The sequence below is a fragment of the Balaenoptera physalus genome (genome assembly GCF_965194825.1).
Source record: "Balaenoptera physalus genome assembly, chromosome: 1".
Classification (NCBI taxonomy): Eukaryota; Metazoa; Chordata; class Mammalia; order Artiodactyla; family Balaenopteridae; genus Balaenoptera; species Balaenoptera physalus.
Window position 1 is genome coordinate 128,844,436 of NC_138882.1, and position 26,458 is coordinate 128,870,893.

General features: G+C 41.6%; 1 protein-coding gene across 5 annotated transcripts in view; it reads right to left on the reverse strand.

Annotated features, from left to right (window-relative positions):
- AK5 (adenylate kinase 5) overlaps nt 1–26,458 on the reverse strand; it is a 243,652-nt gene that overhangs the window by 48,285 nt on the left and 168,909 nt on the right. For all 5 annotated transcript variants that reach the window (XM_082420424.1, XM_082420425.1, XM_082420422.1 and 2 more), the window contains exons 9-10: nt 16,889–16,931; nt 14,199–14,243 (exon numbers count right to left, since the gene is read on the reverse strand). In XM_082420424.1, coding sequence (XP_082276550.1) covers nt 14,199–14,243; nt 16,889–16,931 — 88 coding nt within the window. The remainder of the gene's footprint in view (nt 1–14,198; nt 14,244–16,888; nt 16,932–26,458) is intronic.

Below are 26,458 nucleotides of genomic sequence, written 5' to 3' on the forward strand. Positions count from 1 at the left end.
TAGGGAGTTATACATGTCTTCAAATATTTGAATGGCTACAATGATAGAGAGGAAGCTGATTTGTTCTGTGCTGCTCTGCAGGGCAGGATTAGACAAAACAGCAGAAGTTTTGACAGAGCAGGTTTTGACTAGGTCTTAGGAAGACCTTCTTAAAGACAGTGGCTGTGAAACAGAAAGAGACCCTCTCACCTGCAGGGAGACCAAGCACATGCAGCCAGTTCTCTCCACTGGGGCTCAAGCCTAGGATAGTCCCTTCCAGTGATGTTGTGCAGTGTTGGAGTTAACAGTTTTATTTAGGGCTCTTCCTTCTTTGGAGAGGACTTGAAAACAAGGGCTCTAACCAGTTGTTTTTGTTCAGTCTGAGATACTGGAGATGCAAACCTTTTCTTTCTTGGTTTTTAAAAAAATTATTTATTTTATTTTATTTTTGGCTGCGTCGGGTCTTAGTTGCGGTGTCTGGGCTCTTAGTTGTGGCACGCGGGCTCCAGAGTGCGCGGGCTCAGTAGTTGCAGCATGCAGGCTCAGTAGTTGTGGCATGCGGGCTCTCTAGTTGTGCGGGGGCTTGAGGGAGTGGGCTCTGTAGTTGTGGCATGTGGGCTTAGTTGCCTCGTGGCATGTGGGATCTTTTCCCCGACCAGGGATTGAACCCACGTCCCCTGCATTGGAAGGCAGACTCTTAACCACTGGACCACCAGGGTAGTCCCACAAAACTTTTCTAAGTTTGCATCCTCCTACCCCTATTTTCCCTGAGAACATAAAAAAAAAAAAATCCTGTAAAATTAGGTAAATATGAAAGGTGTATGGGCAGATTCATCAAGGGAAGTTTTTCCCTCCTGGTGCTTGCTTGCCTGTTTACCAGCCCTGGACTGGTCCTTGGTCAACATCTCTTTGATCACATCATTCCTCAGCATCCAGGGCTTCTGTGATTTGGCCATTTCCTTTCTGTCCCTGGGCCAGGAGGGACATACTCCTACCACTGTGATTGGTTCCTTACTTAAAATTTCCCTTCTTGGAGCCCCCCATCTCCCCAACCCTCTCCCAAACTTAGGGGACCCCATCCATTCCCTGAGGCTCCCCTTGGTTCTCAGCTTCTCCAAAAAGGGGCTCCCGACCATTCAGCCATTGTGCTTTCTTCATCCCCTCATCCCTGCTAACACTCACTGAATAGCTCCTTTGTCTACCTGCCCTGTATTGATTCTAAAGTTTTCATAAGCATTAATTCTTGCTTCATCAAATAGATTATAAGCTCCTTGAGGGGTGATGACATTAAAAATTTAAAAAATTCTCCCTTGTATTTACTGTAGTGATGAGGCATAATTCAGCTTTTTCTTCCTCTCCTATCTTTAATGACAATTTAGCAACATATGAACTCCAGTCCATACTCCCTTCTCTGAAGGATGGTGACACTCGGAATCAGTACAACCAATGGAATGATTTGCCAGCTCTTTGTTTTGTATTTTGCTTCCTGGCATCTATGTTAGCTACATAGTGGTGACTGGAACTTGACTCTGATACAGAAGCCACATGCTACCTTACCCAGCAAAAGCCATATTTGTTTTTGTCTTTGTTTGGTGGGAAGGGGCCAGGAAGACTTCGTGAAGAGTCCATATTGCTCTTTCAGGACCCATCCAGAGGAAGAATCTCTTAGTTATAGCTGGTTCTTAAAAATGGCCAAGCCTTATAGTTTTACTTAAAACCTCTGCTCTTATCACTATGACTCCAAAATGGTTATTAGTAGAAGACAGGTTAATACTGTTATTTCTGACACCGTGTCTTTATCTACCACAACTGAGCTTGGGGAACGTGGGGACAATAACGTAATCTTAGCTCTCTTCATCTTGCTTTCTCATTCATTCATTCATTCATTCATAAGACTTATATTGAACACCTCCTAAATGCCAGGTTTCTCACTGCTTAACATTCTCTTCCATTCTCAACAATAGATGTTGGAATGAGGGACAGTCTGGGGGCTTGCCTCCCCCAAGACCAAGCTGAGGACTTCCAAGAAAAAACAACTGTGCTCTGCATGCTGCTCTGCCCATGCCAGCTTCCCATGTGTTTACTCCAGGAGTTAGTCCAAGCAGGGAAATATATAATTGGACCAAATATGTTCCTTCCCCTTTAAACTAAGGTCATTGGACAAGTGTGTGGTGCGAACATGGTGATCAGCTTTCTGGTAGAAGACATTCCTCGAGGCATGGTAGGACCATCAGTAGCACTGCCTTCAGAGTCAGTGCCCCAGAAAATATGGGAAGAAAATATCAACTGGGTGACAGGAATCTGTCATGTTAAAGGAAAATAGCCTCATTCGCTTACGAGGGAAGAGTCCTTCATTGCCTTGACCATCTGATGGTTTAAATATATTTCATTTACAGCTAAAAAGGGACTTCCCTGGTGATGCAGTGGATAAGAATCTGTCTGCCAATGCAGGGAACACGGGTTCGAGCCCTGGTCCGGGAAGATCCCACGTGCCGTGGAGCAACTAAGCCTGTGTGCCACAACTACTGAGTTCATGAGCCACAACTACTGAAGCCCACGCGCCTAGATCCTGTGCTTTGCAACAAGAGAAGCCACCGCAATGAGAAGCCCAAGCACTGCAATGAAGAGTAGCCCCTGCTCGCTGCAACTAGAGAAAATCTGCGTGCAGCAATGAAGACCCAACACAGCCAAAAATAAATAAATAAACAAATGAACAGGTTTTTACAGCTTAAAAAGGTGCTCTGAGACTCTCCGTTCTAGAGCTTGGAGCAAAATGAGAGGGAAATACTTTGGGAATGTTACGTATAGGAAGGCCAAAGGCCAAAACAGTCACTGCCCCCTTAATCACTGGCTTGTTATTCTGCTTCGTTCCTCAAGGCTAAATATGGTCTCCCACAGTAAAAACTTGTTGTGTTGTTGTAAACAACTGCAGGAATGTGTCCACAAGAGGAAATGGCAGTCAATAGGCAGGCTTAAGCCAAAGGTCTAAGAGATACTTTCTCACCTCAACTCACCCTGATCCTAGCCAACCACATCTATTCTAGGTAAAACCCCATTTAACAATCAATCCCTTAGGGAGTGTTTAATTTGAATGAACGACATCAGAAGCAGATACAGGAATTTAACCAATCTCTTAACATCTGTCATGGCTGCTGATGGGTTCCAATTGTAGGTTCCAATTAACTTCTGATTCCATCTTCGTCCCCCTTTTATCAAGATATTCTCTTTCTTATTGGTTGTCTCCCCTAACTCAATATACAGTAGTTATACTGATAGCTAATGCTTGTTGCGTATTTACTAAGAGCACTGTGACACTTGTTAACTCATTTCATTTTCCGTCAACCCTATGACCTTGGTAATATCGTTGCTTCCACATCACAGATGAGGAAACTGAGGAAGAGTGAGTGTAAGGATGTTGCCCAAGGTCACACAGCTAGGACATGGGAAAGCTGGGATTTGAACTCACGTAGTTCATACTCTTAACTAGACTCTGTACTGTCTCTCTATTTATACAAATGTGCTTGACTCTCTTATATTTAAGAAATATTTCACTCTGGATCTTCCTTTTCCTTTAGATACTGCCCTAAGTCTTTTCTTTCTCTTAGAATTGAGTACATCTTCATTCCCTTACCTCTTAATCACCCCAAACCCACTGGCTTTACTTTCTTGTTTTCCACTGGAATTGCTCTTACCAAAGTTACCAATAGCTCTTTGGTTGCTAAACCCAACAGACAATTTTCATCACATTTTATTTAAATTTTCCTGGATGAAAACTCTCTCCTCCCTTGCCTTCTATGACACTATTTGCTCTTGTTTTCTGCTTTCCTCTCTTTCCTCCTTTGGCTCTGGGATGGGTGTTTCCAAGCCTCCAGATCTCAGCTTTCCTCTAGCCTCCCTCTACCCAAGGTCACTGGGTGATCTCTCCCACATATATATCCTCACCTACCATTGGTATCCTGGTGAATTCTACATCTCTGTCTATAGCCAGAACTTGTATTCTGGGTACCAGATCTCAAAAACCTCTTGTTTAATGGACATTACCTCTGGATGTCCCATAAGCATCTCAGCCTTGAAATGTTTAGAACTGAAATCTTTATGGCTCCCCAAAATCCACTTCTTCCCCACATTCCTTATCTCCTTGAATGGCACCTCTGTCCACCCGGTGGTCTAAACCAGCCACTTCTGAGTCATGCTAATTCTTCTCATTCACCTGTACACACAATGGATCTATAAATCCTGTTGATTCTATGCCTTACAATCTCTTGGATCTGTTTCCTCTTTTCCCTTTCAACTGCCTCTTTGTTCCTCACCTGTATGACCATCCAGATGACCTGTGGACTGACCTCCCCACCGTAGCCTTGGCTCCCTCTCCCTGCTGTCACGGTGCTCTTTCTGAAACCTGAGTCTGATGACACGTGACTGAGGAAAAGCCCTGACGGCTCCTCATTGCTACAGGATTAAGTTCAGATTTCTTAGCCTGGTCACGATCCAGAACTTGTCTCGTCTCCAGCTCTGCCTCGCACCACTTCCCACCCCCTCACCTCTGGGGCTCCTCTTGCACACTTGTTCCCTCTCTGTGCGTGGGCCCACCCCAGTTGTCTTCCCACTTGCACTTGGCCAATTCCTTTTCTTCCTCAGGACTCAGCTCTGACTCTCCCTCTCCACCCTCATGTCTCCACTTCATCTTTCTCTCTATCACCTATGCTTCTGCCATTGCATGTACCAGCTGTACCATTTCTTTGTCCCCTCCCTACAACGTGAGCTCCTTGAGATTAGGAAGCCTTGTCTTTTATCTTTGTACACTTAAGTCTATCTCTTTGCTGACATATAGTAGAAACTCAAAAATGTACCAAATGAATTAATGAAAGTAACCCAAAAGAATATATACCTAATAGAAGAATTTAATATAGCAGCAAGGGAACAGATTTATCATTCGGGGAGTTTAAGGAGCCCCCTTAAAGTCTATGTATCCTTTAGCTTAGGCCATTTTTTCCTCCACCTCCATACTAAGTCATCATTTGAGATAAATATGGAGTCAGGGTACTCCATCCAACCCACAAGAAAACCCCAGAAGCACCAAGCTTCCTCAGATCCACCCAGCACCACATCCTCAGACATTTGTTAGTTGTAGCCCTTGGCCTTCTGAAATAGTTTTGGTAAAGCTCACAAAAAGGTACCCACAATATGTCTTAGCAAAAGATGCAGTGTATCAATATATTCTGAAATCAATGTGCTTTGGGAGGGGTTCAGTAATGCTTCAGATATGGGATCAAATTGTTTCCTTTTTTGAAGTTAATATGGAATTTCACATGACTGGGAGAGACATAGCTGGGGCACTCAGAAGTCTTTTTCATTGATACTCATTTGATGTCTTATTATTTTGTCATTGTTTTCAGATATCAATAGCTAGATATACAGGAACAAAGTAAAATAGAAAACTGAGGTACTTATTCAAAGAATTATGGCAAACCCTTCCCTCATCTACCGTATTCTCACAACCACACCTAGATTTTGGCCTCCTCACTATATATTTATATAACCTTCGATAGCATGAGCTTTGAAGTCTGAGAAATTTGGTCTGAATCTTAACTCTGTCACTAACTAACTGTGCAACCTTAGGAAATTTACTTAACCTTTCTGGACCTCCATTTCTTCATCTGTAAAATGGGGAAGAATATGAGTACAGATGATTGGTCTGATGATTAAATAAGATAATATGTATAAAGATGGCACAGTATATGGAACATAGTAAGTCCCCAGTATATGTCAGTTTTAATATTTTTATGAGGTAAATAAAATAAACATTTTTGAGGTAGAGGATGGGAACTTTGGCTTATTCAGTTGTCTTCACACTTCATTCCCTTGCGGCCATGTCTCTGTTGTACATGCTTCCAATTAAGAAAACAGTTCACAACACGTCAACTCATTGGTTATTCAAACTTGGGGTGGATAGAGGACAAACGTTATTTTGCCATTTAAAAGAAATTCAGAGAGGCTAGGAGGTGAGTGACCAAGATGGCAGAGTAGAAAGACCCTAAGCTCACCTCCTGTCATGAGCACACCAAAATCACAACAATCTGCAGAATGACCATTGTTGAAAAAGACTGAAACCTACTAGAAAAGATCCTCTATAGCTAAAGACATAAAGACGGAACCACAACAAGATAGGTAGGAGGGACAGACTAGAGATATAATCAAATCCCATACTCTTGGGTGGGCGACCCAAAAACTGGAGAATAATTATGTTATAGAGAGGCTAAGGGATTGGTCCAAGGGCACACAGAGCTTGGACACAAACACAAGATTTTGGGTGTTCTCTCATCTCCAGTGCTGGGTCTTGGGTCTGTAGCATCTGCCAGTGTCCAGTGATCATTCTTCATGGGTCTTGGAACAAGCAAAAGGGGCTTTCAGTGAGTCAAGCTTGGAGATGTGGCCTTGACTGAGTGAACAGGCTCAGTACCTAAAACTTCACCAGGTGACTCTGTTGGTGAATTAATGGCATCTCCAAAAAGATCTCAACAAATGGATAGGGAGACAATGAGTGTGAGGGTGTGAGGTTGCCTTCACTTTACCTGGTAAAACTTACTCACTTGTGCTCTTTTCTTTTTAGCAATAATTTGCCCTTCTGGATGACTTAACTCAGCAACATTCTTTTCTTTGAGGAAATAATTTTAAAAACATGGAGGAAGAAAACCCCTTCTGCCATGTCATGCACTGTTCCAAGGATTGTTTAATGTCTTTTTGAACCTCACAGTTCTTTAAGCATAGTGAGCCCTTGATAAAGGTTTATTAATTTGGTCTGTATAAATGAAGAAAGTGTTTTGTTCTAGTAAAACAATACTTAGAGCTTTTTGCAGTGAAAAGGTTTATGTAATTAAGTAGGTTCATAGTCAGCACATAATGCCTGCATTTCTCCAACGTTAGAACGATATCCCATTGTTTTGTAAATGCATTTGAGATTGTCTTGGAAAGAGGCCCAGTGTGTCTTCCGTTACTTCCATCCTGAATGGCCTGGAGTTTGAAAAAACAGGTATGGCCAGGGTGAGCGGCAAAGGGGCCCTTAGTAACTGCACGCGTCCAGGGGAGAAAGAGCTGTGGCAATCACGTGGCTGTGTCTAGAGCAGGGATGACGTTTCACAGTCAGGGCAAGCCATAGGCTTTGGAGTCAGATGAAACATTTCTCTATGTGAACTCAGCCTAGCTCATGAGCTGCCTGTTTTCTCTTCGTAGTGGAAACTCAACCAAGTCTAGGCTGGGTTTTCTTAGCCTAATCCAATAATTTTTGATAACCCTGATAGTCCAGTTCTTTGTGTCCCTCCCCCCATTCCTATGTTAAATCCTAAAGTCTAATGTGATTGTATTAGGAGGTGGGGCCTTCGGGAGGTGCTTGGGTCACGAGGGTGGAGACCCCATGAATAGGATTAGTGTCCTTATAAAAGAAGCCCCAGAGAGCTCTTTAGCCGCTTCCACCATGTGAGGGCACAGTGAGAAGATGGCTGTATAGGAACCAGGAATGGGTTCTCACCAGTCACTGAATCTGTTGGTGCTTTGATCTTAGACTTCCTGTCTCTAGAAGAGCGAGAAATAAATTTCTGTTTTTTAGTCTATGGTATTTTGTTAGCCCAAGTGGACTTAGAGAAGCTCCAAGTTCAGTTTCCAAGTCAGGGCTGTCTCCCATCTGGAGGGTTTTCTTCACCCTTCCTTCAGTCCTGGTCTTCCCGGTGCTGTTGGTTCCCCGGGGTGTGTCCCCTCCACCTTCCATTCAGCCCCTTTTCTGGAGTCTCCTCCTGGTCCTCCAGATGCATTTCTCTTTGCCAGTTCTGACTAGCACCCAGACTTTCCTTTCAGGCATCCCTTGCACCACGGGGTACAGAGAAACGTTCAGAACTTTTCCAGGCCCACAGGAGCCCAGAGAAACAGGGACTTTTGGTAGATGCACCCCTTTCCCCTAACTGCTTCCTCACATTTGTGAGGTTATTTGCTTTTTTAAAAATAATTAATTAATTAATTAATTTTTGGCTGCTTTGGGTCTTTGTTGCTGTGCTTGGGCTTTCTCTAGTTGCAGCGAGCGGGGGCTACTCTTCATCGCGGTGCACGGGCTTCTCATTGCGGTGGCTTCTCTTGTTGCAGAGCACAGGATCTAGGCGCGTGGGCTCAGTAGTTGTGGCACATGGGTTTAGTTGCTCTGCAGCATGTGGGATCTTCCTGGACCAGGGATCGAACCTGTGTCCCCTGCATTGGCAGGCAGATTCTTAACCACTGTGCCACCAGGGAAGTCCGGTTATTTACTTTTGAAAGGACAAGTGAAAACAAGGCACAAGGGACTTTTTCCCTCTAAGATCCCCAAACGCTAAGTCTGGGGTTTCATATAGCTGCCCAACAACACACCCCCAAATCCAATTAACCCTAGGGTTCTCATAATGTGGTCCACAGACTCCGGTCCCCTATTTTCATTACACTACTAAGAGGTTATTTGCTTTTCATTGATGGTGCAAAAGCAATGGCTGTAAACCTGCGGTGCCAATCAAAGCCAATTATTCTAGTATTCTTCACCACCATGAACTCACAGAAAAAAAAGAAAGAAGGAAAGAAAGAAAGAAAACAATGCCATTGTTACTTAAGAATGCTCTTGATGAAGCAATGAAAAAGTTTAATTTTAACCTTAAGTACATATTATTGTAATATTTTGTGAGACAAAATGGGAAGATGCGTAAGGCACTTCAGCACAGCCAGGTACATTTAATGGTTTTCTCAAGAAAAGCACTGTGTGATCGTTTGAGTTGTTGAATTAGCTGTTTTTTAGTTGAACACCATTTTTACCTTCTGAAAGACTGAACAACAGATAAAACTATGGTTTTTCAGACTTGAGTATCTGGCAAACATTTTCTTGAAAAGTAATAAAGTAAGCCTGTCACTTCAAGGAAAACAACTGGCAGCATCTTTGCTAATGATAAAATCCAAGCTTTCAAGCCCTGGATCCATCATTTACCAGTAAATTACTTAACTCTCTGACATCTTACTTGAAAAATAGGATGGCGGTAATACTCCATTGAGCAGATACAAGCGTCAAGTAAGATAACATTATAAAGCATTTTGTACAGTGCCTGCTGTGTAAGTGTTCAATAAACATTGCCTTCTATCATAGCTACATCAAGTTAAAACAATCAGATTTCGTTTTCATTTGTAATTTGACCAAATACATGAGTCAATTCCACCAAAAATGTTTAACCTGATCTCCAAGGAAATACTCTCTAAAAATTAGATTTATTCATAGTTCTTTAATAACAGGGCAACTATGAAATGACAATAGACCTTAATAAAATAATGACAGGCATTGAGATATTAGGCTTTAAGCAAAAATTCTCATTTCTTTAGTTTTCTTCCAGGAAATAAATAGGACTAGTTGTGCGGTGGTGAAAAAATGCACAGAATAACACAAAATATTATACAAGTACCTCCCAAAGCTTACTACTTAAAAGCGGTGGATCAGCACCAATGCCAAGGTACACAAGGCCCTCAGTGTTCCTGCTACACTGAAAGCTACAGCCATTGAATGATGTCTTGATCATTATGCCATTAGGCTCACACTTCTCCTGTAAAGTCAGATGATTTTCCAAACTGAAGAACTTCTACCAAGGCTTTGGATAGGAATTAATGGGAATTCAGGTTATGTTACATTTGGGGGTTAGGCAGGCCATGAAAAGCAGAGAAGGGAAAAAGAAGCCAAAATAGATTGGATAATAGCAAGATAGTGATCAAGAGATTTAAAAAAAGAAAAAAGGAAAGCAATGTACCAGAAAAGGTTGTGAAAAACTGTAGGAGCCTGTTAATGGGATGTCACAAGGCTCTTTAAGATATTTTTGCATTTTCCAAATAATTTTCTGTTTTCGGCAATGATTGCGTCCCAGTCTTGTACATCAGCACAGTTCTTCTTTTTTTTTTTTAATTAATCAATTAATTAATTTTTGGCTGCGTTGGGTCTTCATTGCTGTGTGCGGGCTTTTTCTAGTTGCAGCGAGCGGAGGCTACTCTTCGTTGCGGTGTGCGGGCTTCTCATTGCGGTGGCTTCTCTTGTTGTGGAGCACGGGCTCTAGGCGCATGGGCTTCAGTAGCTGTGGCACACAGGCTCAGTAGTTGTGGCTCGCGGGCTCTAGAGCACAGGCTTGGTAGTTGTGACGCACGGGCTTAGTTGCTCCGCGGCATGTGGGATCTTCCCGGACCAGGGCTCAAACCCGTGTCCCCTGCATTGGCAGGCGGATTCTTAACCACTGCGCCACCAGGGAAGTCCCCAGCACAATGCTCATATCTTGTTTGTGAACAACCATAGAACCATTTTCAATCCTTTTGATCACCAGGCCCTACCTTGTGAGATCTCTTATCTGTTCTTTGGAAGGCATTTCTCTATAAATAGCTACTGAGCTGCCTTCTTCATGAACAGAGAGGAAATAATTTTCACAGCAACATTCAAAGGGCCAACTAGGTCCATCCTTGTCACTTTTCCCTTTGATCCAGACGGTACACTTTCTCTGAACATTTTTTCGACTCAGATGGCAGTCAGTGCAATTATTTGTCCCCACTTAAAACTATTTTGCAAATGAGCAGGAAATAGCAGCAGCTTGGGATGGGGAGGAGTTGGTGCGGCTTGTTCTCCGTGAGAAGGCAGCAGCCACATGGCGTAAGAAGCGTCTGGTTAGGTTCATAATTAACCTGAAAACCATCCTGCCAGAAGCAGCTACAGCAGCAGCAACCTGCCTGTCAGTTCTGGTCCAGGAATTCCAATTGCTATTTCAGTTGTTATGGAAACTGACCACACTGCTTCCTAAAGAATTCATTATTCCAGCAAATATTTGTTGTTCTAGTCATTCTGAGACATCTAAATGAGTGATGCAGACACAGGGATGGAGAAGCACGGAGGAGGAAGGCTGGAGATCAGAGAAGACCGCACAGAGACCTAAGAATTAAACCTGACCTTGGGGCATGATTAGTCAGGGGAGAAGACATTTCAGGTGAGAGGACTGCCAAAAGCAGAGGAAAGTTCAAGAGTTAATAATGGTGCAGGTAAGGTCGGGGTTGAAGACTCCTGTGTGGGAAAAGGGGAAGACACATTGAGGCCAGTAGGGAGAGAGCTTTGGAGGCCAGACTAAGGAGTTGGACCCTTCTGTGGACAAAAGGGAACCAGGAGACTTTAAACCAGGATACTTTAGGAATATTAATATTATTATCTTAAGACTAACAGTGAAGATGTCAACCTAGCTTCTGGCTAATACTACAACCCTACTTGTCTTGGTAGCTGTCAGGACAATAATTTGAAAAACGAAAAATTCAGCCATCTTCTCATATAGACAAAACCACACTTACTTTACTGAAATCAGCTGACTGTTGTTGATTAAAGCTCATCAAAACTGCTATGGGTGTGTCGACGACATCCCGAGTATTTTTATGAGCTTCAAATTGACCTGCAATAATACAGCCTCAAAATACCATCCTGCCATCTGTTGAGAAAGTACAGTTGATCCTTGAACAATGCGGGGCTTAGGGGTGCAAACCCTCCCTGCAATCGAAAATCCATGTATGACTTATAGCCAGCTCTCTGAATACTTGGTTCCTGCCGGTCCATCGTTCTGAATCCATGGATTTAACCAACCTGGACCGGGTAGTACTGTAGTATTTATTATTGAAAAAAATCAGCGTATAAGTGGACCCGCGCAGTTCAAACCCATGTTGTTCAAGGCTTAGGTATATTTAGGACTAAAGCCTTAATTTTCAAGCAGAATCCAGTAAATAGCCTAGAAGAAGAACCATCATTTTTCTTCTTATTGCAGTTCCTTTGTACATGGCCCAAACAGTAAGCTGAAATCTTTCTTTTCTAGAATAGTGACTGACTAACAAGTTGAAGTACAGGAGAGTCTGGTTGATATAAAAAAAAGAAAACCTTTATTCAGAGCAGCAGCTTTTAGTGTGGTCTGTGGACCCTGGAGGGTCTTAAGGTTTGTCTGGTGCCAGACTTTTTTTTTTCTTGGCCGCACTGCATGGCGTGTGGGATCTTAGTTCCCCAACCAAGGATCAAACCCACATCCCCTGCATCAGAAGCATGGTATCTCAACCACTGGATCACCAGGGAAGTCCTGATGCCAGATTTTATATTGTGATCTTTCACCTTCTGAAGGGCACAGGGCTTAGTAACAGGTGAGCTGAGATCTTTAGGCCTGGCTAGATAGAAGCAATATTTGAAAATACACTCAAAATTCAAGTATGGTGCCAAACAACGGGTAAATCTGAAATAATATTATTCTTAGAGACAATAACAACAACCACAAAACATGCTGTACTATTTTAAAAAGCTTTTTTGGGGACCACATTATTAAAAACACAGATTGCTATGTGATAATAAAGCCTCATTCTTTGGATTCCTGAACTTCAACTTTAAAGAGTCTCCCCTTTTCCCAATTTGGCCTCTAAGATAAAAGCTGGACAGAAAGTATAATTTATTGTGTATAGTCTAGATGTCAAGATAATGGATTAAAATTTGTGTGGAAAGGGGAATTTTCTTTGAAATTATGGTGATGAGTTTCTTTTCAGTAAGGAGTAGACATAATGTACTTTTACTTTCTGAAAAGCATGTAAACTAAGTGCGGCAATAGTCCATCCACTTCCCAAGGCTAAGGTCAACTAGAGACAAGCAGGTCAGAAACAGAACTCAGTTGAGCTCAAGAATTCTCACTGCTTAGACACGCTGTTCACTCTGGCTAGAATTCGTCTTCCTCTCACCTCCCACTAATCCCTTCAGTCATCCACCTTTTCCTTTAGTTCCCTGCTTAAATGTCACTTTCACAGGGCCTTCCCTGATCACCCACGTTTACCCCAAACACTTCACCCTGCTTGTTCGCTGTTTCAGCTCTTTGTTTCCTTCCCAATGCTTTTCAAGGTTTGTGATAATAATTTGATTAGTTCTCCTTTTCCTCTAAGATGGAAACTCTCTGATCCCTGCTCACTGCCCAGCATGGGTCCAATATTCAGTAAGTAGTTGGTGGATGATTAAATGTGGTTGTGACCGTCTAGGGTGACAACCCACATAACTCAGTGGTGGGGTGAGGAGGGCCCGGAAATGGGGAACCACAGCCACAGACCCTGGTCTCCTCTCTGCCACCAGTTGTTTGAATGACCTGGCTCAAACCCCTTAAATTCTCTGTGACTCAGTTTCTTCATCTGACAATGAGGGAGGTTTACTGAGAGATTTCCAAGGAAGAATCCTGACTTTAGGGTACAAGATTCTAAGCATATCTGAGTATATTTCTAGGGTGCTGATAACCATTCTTTTTCCCACTCATTGAGGAGGCATGGACCTTTTCATTATTTCTGAATATAAATAGGTATTTTCTGAAAAATGTACAGTATTAAGTGAGTGTATTAACTTTTCTATAGACTTGACTAGCTAGAGTGAAAAGCACTAAGTTTTGGGAGGTGATCTGACGATATTTTGTCCTATTCTATGTAATTTTAACTGCTGCGTAAGTAGTCCCATTTATTCCCAAGAGAAAAACTGGAAATCTGGTTCTCATACTAATAAGCTTTCTGACCTTGGACAAGTTGCTTAAGCTTCTGAGGTTCACTTTTCTTGTCTGTGTAATAGATATGTAATAGGGATGGATCGCCAACCTGTAGGATTGTGTAAGGATTAAAGGAGATAACTTGGAACATAATAGGTGCTCAGAAAATGCTGGTTAACCCCAAATGAATTTTATCCCACAATTTGTTTCCCATTGAGTTTCTTTGTACTAGGGCATAAAACAAACGAGATTGCTTTTGTTGTTAGCTGTATGGAATGCAGGCTATGGTTATTGAGGTACACTTGAATATGTGGTTACTGATGTATTTAGTTTAGGGAGGAGCAGGTCATAGTTCAAAGAGAAAAGGTGTTAGATTTTAACAGACATAGGCATCCTTTTCCCGTGGGATTATAATGCATTTTATTATCATAGAGCTAAACTCAGGAGTTTGATATTCCTTAGTGTCCTGCTTTGTCTATGCTGAAAAGATACAAAGCCAAAGTAATATAAAACTGTATAAATGAAAGGAATGATCTGGAAGCCTCGGGGGGAGTAATCTTGACTAAAAAAGGGCCAAGACTTCACAACAGGTTGAGAAATGAGTAGTCTTTTTTCCTTACCACATTGTTATTATTAGCAATTACATTTGAAAATTTGAGGGCTGTTACTCACCAATCAGGAAAATAATTTTACATTTTCTCAAATCTTCCATGAAACCTTTAAAATAAGAATAATCTAAGTTATACAGAAAGAAAAACTGTGTTGAAACCCTGGTTTTATACTATATAGCATATAGTATTATATAGTATATAGTATAGTATAATATATACTATTACATTATGTATTATAGTATACAGTATTCTATATAATATATATAGAATAGATAGCATAGAGATAAAACAAAAGTCATGAAGGTGGTGAGTGAGAACTGAATCTTGGGAACCACTGCTTTAAGGCAAAGGAATGATTAGGAATTTTTGGCAAAGTGCGAAACTCTGCAGAGTTTGTGGAGCCCTAAAAGATTTCCAGTTGTCACGTGATGTAGTAGGCAGTCATGAAGTGGTTCATTTATATACACAATGCTACATTTTTGCAGGAATCCACTATTAGTTGAGTGAAAGGCCCAACTCTACCAGAGAGAGATAGAGACAGAGAGAGATAGAGAGGGAGGGAATGGGGCATGAAGAATTGAGTTGGGGTAGAAGAAGAAGGAGACAAGGGGAAAAGAGCTGGAAACAGAGGAAAGAGGTGAACTTGGGGGTCTTTGGAACCATTTGGTTTTCACATGAAAGGATTTTTTGTTATTGTTCTCTGCAATCAAACAGATGCTTCAGTCTCTTTACAGAGTAGTCCATGGTGACTGGAAAAATCGAGTATTATCTGGAGCTTTCTGTTAAAGGCAGATAGATTGATGCTTTTAACACATGGAGCCAAATGGTCATCTCATGTTCTCCATACTTCTAGTTTACTTTTTTCTTCTAGTTTACTTTTATGAAGCTGAGCAACATTTAATGTATTTGCAATCTAGGAAAGTGGTTATTACTGTTAGTATTAGTATTAGTAGTAGTATGGTTATCTAATTCCAGTTTAAAAAAAATAGTTATTTTCTAAAAATTACTAGTTATTTTAAAAAATTAATGATGGTACATTCATAAAATGATGGTACATTCATACAATGTGGTCATTACAAATTAAGTTTATAGAGAGTTTTTAATGACATGGGAACATGTTTATGTTATGATAGGTACAAAATATTGGAGATAATGTTTGTATATACACGTGTATTCACAACTATGTAAAAATAGGTATATAGACAATACACTGCAATAAAATAAACCAGAATGTTACCCATGATTATTTAGAGGCCATAAGGTCTTAGATGGCTCTTATTTTCTACCTTAAAAAAATTTCCACATGAATGTGTGTTAATTTTATAACCAGGAAAAAAGGAAACTTTATTCAGCAATCAATCAATCCCCATCCAGTTGGGACTGAGTTGATTATTTGCACTAGGCTCATGTTTATGTGCCTTTTCCTCATGAATCACCATTATGTCATTTGGTGACTGCAATTTTTACATACTGCTCTTGCCATTATCATCAAATGACACTTTATCTACTGCCTCCTGCTCATGGGTCAGCAGGATTAGAGCTGGGGTTATTTAGAAAGCCAATTCACTTACTTGTATATGCTCCCAGTCAATGTAAATATATTTCCACGGACCATAATTATAACAACAGCTATTACAGAGTGGAAATGATAGAAGGTATTTTTTTCTAGGGCAATCATGAAACTTATCCTTTTTTTGGACAAACTCAAATTCACATAATTTTATCTATTTTCAGTTCCATGTGTAGCTAATTATGGTTGGATTCTTTTAGTTTTGGCAAGACTTTTAACATGACAAAATTATGAAGCAGTATAATTTGGGTGTTTCTTAGGTTGCATCCCAATGGTACACGGCAGAGTAGTAACCACGATGCAGGAAAAAGACTTTTGCGTTCCAATAAAATTTGAAGAATGGTGAGTTAAAGATAGCCAGCTCAACTGACTGTACTGCTGAACTGAATGAATAAGCATTTTCAGAACTCTGATGAAAAACTGATGAACTCATAAAAGTGCTATCAAAAGATCAAGATGAAAAAAAAAACAACAGTTAATTACATGGGACTGAGTGAACGGATGAGGATGAGTATAATTTTTGTGACTTTCTGTCTGAATTAAAAAAAAAAAAAAATCCCACAAGGACTCAGAGGCAAAGAATATACAAATCAATTTTCACTGCAAAGTAAAGGAGCTGTTACAGTGGAGGATTACTGGACTGAATGTCAATATTATGACATAGTATGAGTGTGTTTCATGTTTGGTAATTGCAATCATTGTTGCTTTTGTTGTGGTCATCCATGTACAATGCTTGGTGTCAGTCTATTTATCTCTTGTAAAAATAAAATACAGTGTGTGTGTGTGAAAAAAAAAAATAAATAAATAAAGATAGCCAGCTCTGTTTCCTACAGGACATGTGGGAGCCCTGCTGTGCTCTTATGTATGTGAATCTTCCAAACGGGATTGGGTTTTGTGTTTTCCAAACATTTTAACCAGGGCATCCTCTCTTCACTGAGCATCTTGGGGCTCATGTTCTCTGGGCAGTGAGGAAATGCATCTCTTAGTAAGGCGTCCCTTTGATTCTTTACATGGACCAAGAGGGGAGAGATCCAAAGAGTCCCAATCTTAATCATGTTCCCTGGCTAAGGGAAAAGTACATGCTGTTGGTAGTTTATTATCTCTTAGTGGTGTTTAATAAAAAAGACATGCTCAGAGCTACTAAAATGACAACTTTAGTCTGATGAGTAAAGAAAACTCACCTCCCATGGTGTCTTCTTGAAACACATTTAACGGGTCATCACCCTGTTTATAAAAAATCAAAATATTAGATGATAATACTAACAGGCATTGTGCTAAACTTTTTGCCAGCATTAACATACTTAACCTTCCAAACGACTCTGTGAAGGAGGTACCATTATTACCCAGCTTTTACAGATGAAAACCATACTGAGTTCAAGAAGTTAGTTGCCCAAGGCCAGATAGTAGTGAGGGACAAAGCCCAAATTTAAACCTGGGCTGTCTGTCCCCAGAGTTCATGCTCTTTGTAACGGGTGCAATATCCTGCCTTTTTCCTTGGTGCATAACTCTCTGTGGTCAGAAAAATTGATGTAAAGAAGACAAAACTGATAGAAGTACTTGAAGCTCACTGACAGGAGGAGTACAGCTATTTTACAAACAACTCCATGATTTACAGCTGGACTTGGCAAACTTTCTGGAAAGGGCCAGATAGTAAACATTTTCAGCATTGTGAACCATGTGGTCTCACTACTTAACCAACAGCCTCAGTTTGCCAATCCCTGAATGAAAGCATGAAATAAGGGAAGTTGGAATGACCAGCTTTGATTGATGCCTGCCTTTTAAATTTTCATTTTATTTTTTAATCAAACAGATCCTCCATTTTCCTTACAGAAAAACCCATGATGGTTGGGAAAAAAATCCAGAAAGAAAATCTGTAAAAAGACATTGGTGAGATTTCTTACTCCCACCTATGTCTCTATCCATCCCATTTTCTCACTCCCTCATCCCTTAGAGATAACCACTCATAGAAGTTTTTTTTTTGGGTATCTTTCCAGATACACAAAAACTGACTTCTAGATATCTATGGATACACTTGAGTATAACTATATGATCTTATTACCTCCATTACACAGAAAGAAGCAAACATATTATATATGCATATGTGTTTACAATATACATACTAATCTGATAATACTGTTCTTCCCTTTGCTTTTTCACTAATCAATATATCCAGGAGAACCTTCTGTATCCATACAGATGTTCTTGGGTTATACAGTATTCCACTGTATGGAAGGTACCATAGTTGTTATTGTTTTTAACTAGTTCTTTATTGATAGACCATTGAGTTGTTCCCAATCTTGGATTATTTTTGAAAAAGTAGCACAATGAATAAACTCATATAAATGTCATTTCACACATAGATACCTGTTGGATAAATTCCCAGAGAGCATGCTGTGTAGTCAAAGAATAAATGTATTTATAATTTTGATAGATGTTTCCAAACTGCTCTCCCTAGAGGCTGTGTAGTTTTTCAGGGACAGCCTCTGGCTCATGCTTTACTCCAGCCTCTTGCCTCTAATTTGCTCTGATACAGGAGTCAGTTAAATGAGGTTGCCTGGTTGGATTAATGCTCCCTTTAGGTAAACTGCCACAAAAGCACTTTGTTAGAAAACAGAGCCTTGCCATCCTTTTTTAGAACATATGCCTTCAGGGCAACATTATTGCTTGTCTTCCTAGATTTGCCTGTGTATCCAGAGCTATTCCAGGTGAGGGAAGAGTATTCAATGGACTAGTTATTCAGGGACACATTTACATTAATTAACTCCTTTCCATGAATAGAAAAAAACATCCACTATTCCTCAGTGAGCCTCCCCCCACTTCCCTTACTGAAATCATTGCATTTCACATTGTGCAGGGATCGTCTAATCCAACTCTACCACCCCCGCTCTCCCATTTTACAGATGAGGAAATTGGTAGTTGCAGAGGCCATGTGAGGGGCCCGTGGCCATATCATCATGTCCTTAGTGAGGCCAGGGTTGGGATGAGAACCACATCTCCTACCACACAGTCTGGCTCCTAGAGATTTAGTCCCATCAGCTTAGCTACCATAGTGGATCTGTTAGTGTCCTGCTGCTCACCTGGCTGGCACACCCATCCCCCAACTGCTGCTAAGAGCACACAGGAGTCTGGTCCCTCCCTCAAGCTGGGATGACTCTGGTGTAAGTTGTTCCCCAGTGGTCCCCTTGAGATCGAGTTGAAGCTAATATCCAGCTGGCTTCTCCCCCTGCCCTATCCTGCATCTCTCCCTGTCTCGCAAGAGCACACCTAATAACACGCTTGCAAAGAATCCCCATCTTAGCCTCTGCTTCTAGGGAAGCCCACCTGAGACAGGCACCTATTTGAAGCAATTAATATGTTTGCCTAAGATGCAGCTACATAGAAAGAGGCTGAATAGGCTTTGCTGGAAAAGAATCGTTTAATCAGACTCTGCTTATTGCTTGTCAAACAGCTATTGAATATATTCAGGTTATGTTAAGAGGAAACCATGAGGTCTTTTCTCTCAATTTTTAATATTATTGTTGAATTATCAGACTTACACCCACCTTATAGACCAAACTGTAACAGATCTTTCTTGTACCTGGCTATCATGTCTTGGGAGTTTGATCAGGGTTAATCTGAATTCATAAAACAATGCACCAGGTTATAAAAGGGCCTTTCTGACCTTTATTTGACTTCTTGAGTCTGACCTGCTTTTATCCACAGCTCTTATTCACAGTCTTCTGTTCTGTTTGCCCAAATGCTTCAGATGAGCCCCAGCTTCATTTCCATGAGTGCATTGATAGTGAACAAGTTTCTGGAGCATAGATGCAACCGTCAAAAACTCTCCCTCAGGAAAGTGCTGCACTGCACTCACTGACGTGAAAACCCCGGTGAATGGGATGTTTGATTGCAGGGTGTTATTTTCCAGTGATGCTCAATAGACTTCACAGTTGATCTTTTGTAGATAAAATTTATCTGACATCTTAAACACACACAGATACATGAAACAACCAGTGAAAGGCAAACACTTCTGGTTTCGGTGAAAAGATGTCATACAGCCTCCGGGGGCCCTAATTCTTATCTCTTTTCTTTTCAGATGCTAGGTGTGTTCTGCATAAGAGGCATTAATTTCAGAATGTCAGTTATATAAGGTGCAAAATGTTAGATAAGCTTCTTGGAGAAATGGTTGATAAGGTGTTTATATCCGGTTCCACTGTAGCTGCATCTTCGGTGAGGCATTCTTGGAGAAAACACAACCCACTAACGACCGAGTTCCACCCTGGGTACTTGTGGGTGCCTCTGGGGTTTGCAGCCTTTTACCTTGTTGCTGCTCCATCCACTCAGCCCTTTGTTGCCTGTAAGTCTGAATGCGGGGTTAGGCTTTGTGGGTACAGTGAGACATAGAAGACTTTCTGCAGGGTAAAACTAGGCTTTGGGGGCATGAAGCGGCATACCAAATATGAAGAAACTTACAAAGAGAGGTAGTACGAAAACAGGCACAGATTTATGTAAGTGCCATTTGTGACTCACTAGTCTGGAACCCAGACACAGCCTGCAATGACGCTGTTAATGCTGGTGAAGGTAGGAAAGCCTGCAGCAAAACCACTAGCCCCCAAAACCCAACTCAGGTTGCCACATTTTTTTTGTGCTCGGTATTTGATAATATGTTGGTAGTTGATGGTGAGAAATCTAGAATCCTGTTGAACACATTTAGAACCTCAGGGTAGGATTGGTGGCTTTATGGGGAAGCTGGATTTGGACTACAGATTGGTTTTGGTCTCTATCCCTCATTCCCAGTCAAGCCAGAGCCGTAAGGAGAGTAAAAGCAACCTGCATTCAACTTTACTTCCCTGCGTGGATCTGTAGGCAAGCAACTACTTTTGCAAGGCTGGATTCTGGTATTCTTTGTAGGAAGAGCAGCTAATTGGTGTGTGTTTGTGTTTTCCTTTTGAATCAGAGGTCCTATTATCTTCACCTTGAGATATGGATGTTTTGTCACTCCCAGTGCCTTGAGTTATTGAATTTGTGGTGGGCAAGATCAAAACAACATAGCTTCATAGATGGTTCACCAATCATAAGGCATTAAGTTCGTTCTTCATCCTGCTTTGATGTCAGCATAGCGTCTGCTCCTGGTTACGGGACCAGTGGCCCTGTCACAAGCAGATCATGTCATAATATGAAGCTGACACTTAAACAGTGCTTTACAGCTCTGGCAGCATTTCTACAGATATGATCTTACTGGATCCTTGCTGCAACCCTGATAGGAATGATGCAACTAAAGTTCTGTTGTACCACTGGATTGGGATGTATCTGAGCTTCCACTGCTGTGCAGGGCTGGGCTGAGGACTGACCTCAGTGCCCTGATACAAAGCTACATTCCTCATCAGCATCCTCTTACTGTTATGTGTGTGTGTGTGTGGGGGGCAGTCATCAGATCCTCTACTGCCCCTCCTTGAGTAGACAGTGTTGATTTTTAAAATCCTTTTGGGGACCACAAAACAAAACCTCCCCTGGGAAAGAGAGGGAAGTAGTAGGTCATTTTGGGAGTGTTTTCCTAGTTCTCGTTTGTATTAAACAGTGTGTGTGTGGATGTCCCTGGTGGAACAGTGGTTAAGAATCCGCCTGCCAATGCAGGGGACACGGGTTCAATCCCTGGTTCGGGAAGATCCCACATGCCGCGGAGCAACTAAGTCCGTGCGCCACAACTACTGCAGCCCACGCACCTAGAGCCCCTGCTCCACAACAAGAGAAGCCTCGCAGTGAGAAGCCCGTGCACCACAACGAAGAGTAGCCCCTGCTCGCCACAACTAGAGAAAGCCCGCGCGCAGCAATGAAGACCCAAGGCAGCCAAAAAATAAATAAAAAAAAAAAACCAAACCAGTGTGTGTGTTTCATGGCATAAAAAATGTGTATAGCTTCAAGTGGGATTATGAGAAAGAGGCTTTATATAACAATAAAATGTCACAGCAAAGATTAATTTTTGGCCCTAAAATTCACAAATACTGCAAAGAAAAAACTATTTTCTTTCTCTGGCACTGAGCACAGATAACAATCCATTTTTAATTTCTTTTCAAAATCCAAAAAAAATTGATTTCAAAGAGATTCTGTAGTTTCTGAGACAATGTGAGGAGCAGTGTTTTCTAACTTTTTCTTACTTCAACTAGTACTAAGCAGATCACCCAAATTCTGGGAGAATCATGAACCATGAAATGTTAGCATATGAGGATTTTCTATTTAAATTTGTCTAAAGACACTATCTCTGATTATAAGAAGCAGTAGCAGGGAAGTAGGGCTAGGGTTGAGGCACAAAAGGTCCTGTAGTTCTCAGAAGGGTTCATCTTTATTGAGAACCAAAATCTTAACAGGAAAGAAGAATAATTAAAAAAGAACAAATAAAATAGTACCATTTCCCCATTTTGGGGCCTGAAAATGAGATTTTTGGATTCTCTTTCTTTATGCCTGTTAAGGAACAAAAACAGCAAAACACCTCACATAAACAATTTTAAAAATGGTTATCAGAACTGCTATTTGGGTAATATTTGGAGTGTTTGTAATATGTGTGATTTCATCTGATCCTCCAGAAAACACTAGCAGGTAGGCAGGTTTGCTATTTCCCATATTTCAGATGGGGAAACTCAGGCTCAGAAAGCTTATGTGACTTGTGCAGGATGCTCCAGCCAGTGGGGTTTCCTGATTCCCAAGCTCGTGTTCTAAACACCTCTCCTGCTGCCCCAGAAGGAGCGTGATGACTTGTCTGTGTGTCAAGTGCAGGAGGACAGAGTGTATCGAGCGACTGCACTACACAAGGGTAGGGAATGCTCATGGTGTCACATGAATAGAGATGAAGATGGATTCATCTGCTAAAAGAGGGACTGAAGCTGGATCCTGCTCATCAAGAGATTTGAAAATGGAACTCTCAAGTTTTACTCGTGAATGAAGTTTTGAAATTCCTCAGATCTTCAGCAGGAGAATATTGGAACATGGAACAATACCTACATTGTATTAGCAGGAAGAAGGGAGAATGGTCCTTGAGAAATGCTTTGAGTGTTTACAGCTCTTTTCTAAAAATGTTTTCATTTAAAGTAATGGGCAGGCTTCCCTGGTGGTGCAGTGGTTGAGAATCCGCCTGCCAATGCAGGGGACACGGGTTCGAGCCCTGGTCTGGGAAGATCCCACATGCCGCAGAGCAACTAGGCCCGTGAGCCACAACTACTGAGCCTGCGCGTCTGGAGCCTGTGCTCTGCAACAAGAGAGGCCGCGATAGTGAGAGGCCCGTGTACCGCGATGAAGAGTGGCCCCCGCTCGCTGCAACTAGAGAGAGCCCTCGCACAGAAACGAAGACCCAATACAGCCAAAAATTAAAAAAAAAAAAAAAAAAAAAGTCATGTTGAAAATGGCTTAATGTTTAAAAATAAATAAATAAATAAAGTAATGAGCAATTTGAAAAAAAAAGTATGGGAAGTGGTATGTAATTTAATTACACCCAATAATTTATTTTACAGCAAGTTCCATTTCTCTTTCACTGAAGTCTACACAATTAGAGGTCTTGCTGTGGAAGTACTTGTATAATTGAGTAAACAGGGAGGAAAAAATATAGGAGATGCTAGGCTAGCCTTTTCCCCATCTTATTAAATTGCAGGTTCTCTACATGAACTACTTTAAATAGTGGTTTACAGATCTAGTTCTTGAGGAGGAATGGTATTTTTCTTCTTTTATGTATAAATTGAAATGTTCATGTCTCTAATAAGAAATTTTAAAGAAAGAAGTTTTTCCCTGATGTTTTCCTGTAAGTTCCTGTTTTCATCATCTCAAAAATACGTCCAACTCAACTCATTGCTGGAAGAGTACGGAGGAAACACTTGGTCTTGGCTTCATGTGCCAGATTTGGCCCTAGGGCTTTGCAAGGCTGGTGGTTTAAAGAAGGGACCAAAGTTCTCCTTCTGATTTCATCTCATTTAAAGTGAATGTTGGCCATAAAGTCACACCTGACTAGAGTCTTACCAAGGAGAGTTATTTGGCCTTTACCACTTTTGTTTTCTGATTCCTTATGAAACAGAAATGAAATGGCAAAGCTTAATGTCAATCATTGGGAACTACAGAGCATATTGGCCTGTCTTGGGTACTTCTGTAGATGCTATGAGGATATAGGCTCTTTATGAGATAGTCTCAGCAAAATGGAAAATCAGATTATTAGATTAAAGCATACTGGATGTGTGTTCATGTGTTTTTCAGAGAGAAAAATATTGCACAGAATCATTCATCATCCTTTGTCCCACCATCTTTCTTTAAAAAGGAAGTAAGGTTGGGAGAAGGCAGATCTGGATGGGGTGAGCAAGCGGAGGGTTGGAAGAACTCCTGGCGAACTCCTCCTGATTCCTCTTCCGAGTCCTCTGCTCGTCACGGGTGCGCCCCCTGCTTTCTCGGTGGCCTGAAGCACTTCGTGCTTATCACTATTACAGATGCAACAAACAGCTTTCCACGGACCACCCATACATCTACAGTCTGGCTCTGACCTTGCCTCTACTTCTCTCACTTTCGTTATTCTCCAACTTCAATGTCTGTGTTCAGTTCCTTGAGGTTTTAGGGGGTAAGGCTGAGTGAGGAGTGGGACAGGGTTAGTTAGTGGCCATGGAGCATAGAGCAAAGAGGAGCTAAAGATGATCTCCAGGCTGGAGTTGGGAATCAAAGAGGCAGGTCGAAAGAAGTGTTCTTTCCACTAGAAGCAATCACTAGACTTGAAACCATGGGGCTTAAGTCTCTACAAGTCCCAGGAAGGGTTCAGGAGGAGAGAGCTTGGAGAGGCTGCGGGGCAGTTGCTATCTACAGCTGCTATCTACAACTTGGATAAAGTTTATGCTGTTTTTTTGTTTGTTTTTTTTAATTTAATAAATGTATTTATTTATTTTTGGCTGTGTTTGGTCTTCGTTTCTGTGCGAGGGCCTTCTCTAGTTGCGGCAAGTGGGGACCACTCTTCATTGCAGTGCGCGGGTCTCACTGTCGCAGCCTCTCTTGTTGCGGAGCACAGGCTCCAGACGCGCAGGCTCAGTAGTTGTGGCTCATGGGCCCAGTTGCTCCGCAGCATGTGGGATCCTCCCAGACCAGGGCTCGAACCCGTGTCCCCTGCATCGGCAGGCAGATTCCCAACCACTGCGCCACCAGGGAAGCCCATGTTCATGCTGTTTCGCCCAAGCTAGGTAAGATAAACCCTACATGAGATAAATAAATCTATTAATTTTCCTAGAACTTGACCTGTTTAATCTGGCCTCTGAACGCCTGCCTTCTGTGTTTGTCCAGCGTGGAATGCCTTCCCCTTTGCCCTGAGTTTACATTCTGCCTCTCCTCCCATCCCCCCTCCTCCCTGAGCCTTCTCCAGTCACTGCTGCATCAGCGAACTCCAGGTGCATCAGTAATTTGACCCAGAGCACCTGTGAATGGTAATAACAGCAACAGGAGCAGGTAACATTTTTGGAGCACTTGTTACATGCCAGGCACAGTACTGAGCACTTAACATGGATGAGCTCATTTAACTGTATTGTTATTTAACTTCTTATGTGTAGGATTCACTTTCACAATAACCCCCTTGAAGATGGGAGGCTGTCTTTCATCTTTTTGTAACCCCAGTGACTGAGAGGGAGATGTGCTAAGTAAAGATTTGTAAATGATAAAGACAATAAGTCATTTTTTTTTCTCCAAAATTGGGGAAGAAGAGTCATATAGAAGATACAATGTGTAGATTTCTCCGGAAAGAAGGGCAGGAGTAACCTAAGGAAGAAAGGTCTAAATGTCTAAGATCTATAGCTGTCCAACAGTGGAAAGGTTAATTTGGAAAGTGGAGAGCCCCCAGCACCAGAGGTATTCAAGCAGACATGGAATGACTATCTGCCAGTGAGGAGATTCCTAGACCTTGTAAGAGGTTAGACTACATGCTGTCTAAAGCAGCTTCCAATGCTGAGATTCTACTGTTCATTCAACAATTCTACAAATATTTATTGAGCTCTGTGGTAGACAGAATGATATGCACATCCTCAAAGATGTCTACCTCCTAATTCTTGGAACCTGTGGATATGTTATCTTACATGGCCAAAGTGACTTGCAGATATGACTAAGCTAAAGTTCTTGAGATGGGGAAATCATCCTGGATTATCTGGGTGGGCCCAATGTAACCACAGGAATCATTATGAGAGGCAGGATGGACACAATCAGAGAAGATGTGATGGCAGAAGATGTCGGAGTGATGCCATTGCTGGAAGGCGGCTACCAGCCAAGAAATGTGGGCAACCTCTAGAAGCAGAAAGAGGCAAGGAAATGGATTTCCCCCAACTACTCCAGAAGGAATGCTATCTTGCCGGTACCCTGATTTTAGCCCTGTAAATCCATTTGGAATTTCTGACCTCCAGAACTGTAAGATAACAAATTTGTGTTATTTTAACCCACCAAGTTTGTGGCAATTTGTTATAGCAGAAATAGGAAATGAATACAAGCTCCTCCTATATGCCAGGAACTATTCTAGATGCTGGGAATGTAATAGTGAACAAATAATTTTGACTCACTGACTTATATCAGGTATTAGTATATTAGTATATTAGGTATTTGAGTTTGCAGCGAAAGGTTACAGATGATATTTATCCACGGAAGCTTTTATTTGAGCAGGATTCTATGTGGAAGAAGAATGGAGCCACTCTGGGTAGAGGTGGCATGGAAGGCACCAGAGCTCTGCCAGGGCCACCTCCTCTGCCCTCCTCCCTAAGCCCTTCGGCAGACACCCCTAGACC